The sequence below is a fragment of the Elephantulus edwardii genome, unplaced genomic scaffold, assembly GCF_000299155.1.
Source record: "Elephantulus edwardii isolate Elephantulus edwardi_28Jun2011 unplaced genomic scaffold, EleEdw1.0 scaffold00055, whole genome shotgun sequence".
Taxonomy (NCBI): domain Eukaryota; kingdom Metazoa; phylum Chordata; class Mammalia; order Macroscelidea; family Macroscelididae; genus Elephantulus; species Elephantulus edwardii.
In genome coordinates this window covers 9,582,799-9,587,834 of record NW_006399805.1, presented here as the reverse complement: position 1 = coordinate 9,587,834, position 5,036 = coordinate 9,582,799, and the positions used below count along the sequence as shown (strand labels likewise).

The 5,036-nt window shown below is 59.4% G+C and overlaps 1 protein-coding gene across 1 annotated transcript in view; it reads left to right on the top strand.

Moving 5' to 3' along the window:
- KLRG2 (killer cell lectin-like receptor subfamily G, member 2) overlaps nt 1–5,036 on the top strand; it is a 7,444-nt gene that overhangs the window by 350 nt on the left and 2,058 nt on the right. The window contains exons 2-4 of the mRNA XM_006887220.1: nt 74–290; nt 3,537–3,638; nt 3,872–4,017. Of these exons, the coding sequence (XP_006887282.1) occupies nt 74–290; nt 3,537–3,638; nt 3,872–4,017 (465 nt within the window). The remainder of the gene's footprint in view (nt 1–73; nt 291–3,536; nt 3,639–3,871; nt 4,018–5,036) is intronic.

Sequence of the window (5,036 nt, the reverse complement as noted above, 5' to 3'; positions counted from 1 at the left end):
CGTGGGCACGCCGGGCGGCCGGAGCCCCTCGCCCGCGCCCTCCACGCGCTTCCTGACCGTCCCGGTGCCCGAGTCCCCCGGCTGCGCGCGCCGCGCCCCGGCCACCACCGTTCCCCGGAGCCCACTGGCCGGGCTCTGGGACCAGGAGCGCGCCGCGCCCGCAGAGAGACCCCCGGGCTCGCCCTTCGGCTGCTGCCGGTGCCGCGAGCTGGACCCGGGCGCTAAGGAGGTGGCCGCGCTGCTGCCCGGCGCCGAGGGAGACAAGCTGCCGCGCGCCATCGCGCTCATAGGTGAGGAGCCTGGGCCACCCCGTCCCCGCTCGCGCGCGAGGGGCCCTCATGACCAAGGACCCCTGAACCGTCCGCACCGTGCACGGAGCTGTCTGCACCTGCACTCGAGGGGCCCGAGGGACTGTCCCTGCACCGTGCACGAGGCTGGACCCGGCCCCCAGAGCGAAGACCCCACCAGGATGAGGGAGAGGAGACCACTCTCAACGAACTTGTCCTGGGGTCTGCCTCACAGATGACGCCCCGCGCAGGAGACTGTCCATCTCCTTTCCGCCGATCACCTGGTGGATTCGAACGCCTGGGGAGGGAGGCAGGGCCCCTACTAACCGGGCGCCCAGGCTGGCGGTCATGGTCACGCCAGGCCTGGGTAATTGCAGTTGTGCCGGGAGAAAGATGAGAAGGAAGGGGGGCTTCCTCAGACGGCAGAGCTGGCAGGACCCGGCAGGACCCGGCAGGACCCAGACGTCTGCCCTCCTCAGGCCCCCTCCCTCAGCCAGAGGCCCAGGCCAGTGTCCTGAGGGTCAGTTGTCTCGTGGTGACCAAGTGTGCAGAGGGGAGCTGTTCCCAAGGGTTTATAAAACTCCCCTTTTGGAAACAGACTCTGGAGCACGGATGGGTGGGTAGGCCAGAGTGGCCCCCTCCCCTGCCCCCCTCCCCTCCTGAAGCACTTCACCCTGTCTACCCGGCTACAGTTACTCAGGGCAGCGCTGGGAGGGCAGCCCCCGGGGTGTGTGTGTGGGGGAAGCAGTCAGGCTGATGGAAGAAAGAGCTGGAAACACTAAGCCGTCCAGGTCCTGGGTGGGGGTCCTGCCTAGTGAGGGGCCAGGAAGGGAGGTCCTGCCCAGCTGACCAACAGCTCCACCCATGGAGAGGCAGGCCCGGCCAGATGGACACCCCAAGGTCCAGGGCTCTGGTCATGTGAGAACTTGAGCAGTTTGTTGTTCACTGACATGGAGGTGACCAGGACCCTCTGTGACCCCATGAGCAGCAGATCTGACCCCTTCCTTGTCCTGTACCATCATCACCCTCACTGACAGGCTGAGCGCAGAGTTACTGTCTGTCTGGTTGAGGGGCACCCTCGCTTCTCACCCTCAGCTTGTGATGACCTAGATTTCTTTTTTTTTAAATTGGAACACTTCTTGCTGATCTTCTCCGTATCGTTCCAATTTTAGTATATGTGCTGCCAAAGAGAGCACAAGGTTTCTTATCTTACAGTTCTGTAGGTCTCAATGTTTGAGATGGGTTTTAAAAGGGTTAATATCAAAGGTTGCCTTCCTTTGTGGAATCTTGGGGAGATTCCACTTCCTGGCCTTGTCCAGTTGCTGGAACTCAACTGCATTCCTGGGCTCATGGCCAGCGCCCCTCCTGTCTTCAAAGCTGCAAGGTGGGGCCCAGTTCTTCCCTTGCCACCATCAGTCTGCTTTCACTGTTATCCCATCTCTACTTATGATGACCTCAGACTCCTAGACAATCCAAAATAATCTCCCTATCTTAAAATCAACTGATTAACAAGGTTGATTCCATTTGCAACTTTAACAAGAGGCGGGACATTTTTGGTGGGACTCTATCCTCCCTACCACGATGTGCAGCTTTTAATGAGCATGAAAACGGGAACAACACCGACTGACTGAAAGATGGGCTGAAGGAGTTACCTACTACCTTGCCCCTAGTGTTCAGGGGCTGAACCTGGTCAGCAAGGGGGTGAGGCAGGTGGTGGTGGTGTCCCAGGGGGTGGGAACCAGCCCATTGCTGAGCCTCCAGCAGGTTTTCAGAGACAGTAAATCAGAGGAGGATCTTTCTCCCCTGAAGAACCTGGGGTGGACTCAAACCATGTACCTTTGGGTTGGCAGCACAATTCCTTACCCCTGAGCCACCAGAGGAGGAGATACCAGACAGCAGGACATACTCAGGGGGTGGGTGTGGGGGTGAGCCTTGGATCTGCTTTCTGGGCGTCCTGGATCAGGGCCGAGCGAGGCTGGGGCCCTGGAAGCTGCTTGAACAGAAACCTCTGGCCCGTGACTTTTGCTGGTGTTGACCCTCACACCCAGGTCAGCTCCAGGACATCCCCATGTTTCTGTGCTGCCCTGGGAATGCGAGCGGGGGGGGGGGGCACCTCTGTGTGTGTGGTCTGGTGCTTTCTCTCTCCCCACCCTGTCCAGTGGTGGCTGAGGTGGGCGGTGTCTCTTCCTGGGGCTGCCCTGTGACTCAGCTGCTTGGCCTGTCCCCCATCTGGAGGCCCAACGGTCAACATCTCCTGGTGGATCCCTGCTGGCTTCTTCCTACAATTGCCGCAGCTGCCTCTGTCCCCTCAGAACTGTCCCTCTCACAGACCTGGGGTATAGGAGTGGGGCCCACTCTCCTCTGGAGTGCCCACATCCCCACATGCAGATCCACAGTCACAGATCGAGGTCCCGGGAAGGTGAATTTGGGGGTGACAGTGTGGACAATGAAGGTTGTGAAGTAGGCAAGGGGTGTGGACATGGGGTCCATCCCAGGAGATCTGGGGGTTGAACTAAGTGGCTGCTGGAGCAGGTGCTAGGGCAGGAGGACTGTCCAGGTGGGTGAGGTCCCTTGGAAATATCATTAAAGACTGTTCCCATTGTTGTCCAGATGTGAGACCTAAGTCGAGTGCTCATCCTGGCCGCAGGCTCAGTCCTGAGACCCATGATCGTGGTGGGAGAGTGGGGGTCCCATGTGGATGTGCTGAGACGTATCGCAGTTGCAGGGGGTTTCTACGTGGGTGTGCTGCCTGGTATGACTTAGGGGTTCTGAGGAGGATGTCTTACCTCATGTGACCGTCTTACCTCATGTGACCGTGTTGTGGTCTCAAGGATGGGATGGTTCCAAGGTGGGTCCCTGGAGGATCTTGGCCTTCCGAGCTGGGGGGCAGTTAGTGGTGAACTTTGTTACGGTTCTGAGGTGGGATCCATGGTCGACCTTGTTATGTATGGCTCCTGAGGGGTGCAGCTGGTGGACCCCTTAGAGGTGGATGTTTGACCAGATGTGGCCTTGTGGCTGAGGGGGGGGGCCCTTGGTGGACCAAATTATGGTTCTACTGGGGGCACCTATCTGGTGGACCCCCTTGTGGTTCTGAGGACGATGTCTCACTTGATGTGACCTTGTGGTTTTGAGAGAGCACCGTGACCTCCTGTGGTCCCAGGCTGGGTACATTAACTGGTGTGACACAGGTGGGGTTTCAGGTGCGTGCACTCAGGTGGCCTCCTGACCTGCCTCTGTCCTGGCCCCCAGGACTCTCCAAGTACATGAAGTCCCTGCGCTGGGCCCTGGTCATCATGGCTCTGCTCCTGGCAGTGTCTGCGGTCACCAATGTGGTCCTGGCTTCTCGAGGAGGTATGTCACCCCATCTGGTCCCCTGTCCCGTCAGGCCATCTCTGGCTCTCACAGAACCTTGGGAGCTAGGAGGCCTCCCCTGGAAAGATCCTAGGGGAGCAGAGTGCTTTCTGTGTCAAGAAAAAGAGCTCCTGGCTCCCCCCGGGCCAGCCTGTGCCCACCACACAGTAGGCCGCTCCCTCCTGGGGACATGCTGCATCAAGGTGGCAACGCTTCGCATTTCTTACTTGCAGGGACCACGTGCCGCCCGTGTCCCCAGGGCTGGCTGTGGGCCGAGGAGCAATGCTTCTACCTCTCCAAGGATGCACGCGCCTGGGAGGACAGCCGGGCTTTCTGCTCTGCCCACCGGGCCACCCTCCCTCTGCTGAGCCACACCCAGGTGAGGGGGGGCTACCTCTGGCCTGGGGGGTGGTCAGGATAGACTGCTGGCCTGGAAAGGACCTGAGGCTGTAGCCTCCTGGGCAGCGGAGTTCCTAAAGGCCCCGACAGCTAGGTCCATGCCCAGGTCAGCAAAGCACGGGGTATAGGGCAGGCTCTCTGGGTCTCCCCGACCCTTCATCACAAGATGTGAGGTGCGGTGCTGGTCCAGCTGATGATGAGGTACACCTGGCGCCTCTGAGGGTGGAGATGAGTCCTTCAGTGGCTAAGTTCTCAGCTCTCCCTGTAATAACAAGTTCCCAGGCCTGAAGATGAAGAGAAGTGCTTCCTTCCCCAGAGTGGGTGAGAAGGCAGGCAGCAGGTACGCGGGCCTCGGCTGGACAGCACAGGAGTTTGGTCCACAAGAACGGCAGCAGGACAAGAACTCTGTGTCCATGAACATTCCACTCAGGGCAGGGCACGTGGGGAATCATGTCCCACAGGAGGGTGAGTGGCTGCTGGAAGACCGCGAGAACTGGGGTGTTGGCAAAGAGAACAGAATAGCTCACAACCAGCCAGAACAGGTGATCACTCCTGAAGTCAAACTTAATCTCACATCTTGTGGACTTGGTATCATGAGGGACCAGTCCCTGAAGAGGGACAGCAAACTTAGCAAAGCAGGTCTGTGAAAGAGGAAGACCCTCGACATGACGTGCTGGCGGCGACTGTGTTGGGTCCACACACAGCAGAGGGGCATGTGGTCAGGATCTGCCCGGCTTTTGCTCAGCTATGTGTGGGGTGTGGAGTCAGGAGCGACCTTGCACCATGTGTTAAGTCAGTCAAACCCCAGAACTCGACCAGCCGAGTTGGCTGAGCTGTACCTGCCTCGGGCCAGAGGCCTGGGACCACCTCGCTGTTCCAGTCGGAAGGAAAAGGCAGCAAGCCTGCTGTCAATCAAGGGGCCCTGTGCTGCACTGGGTAGCGTTCAGCCGCTAAGCCAGAGGTTGGTGGTTTGAAACCACTGGCTGCTCTGCAGGTCCA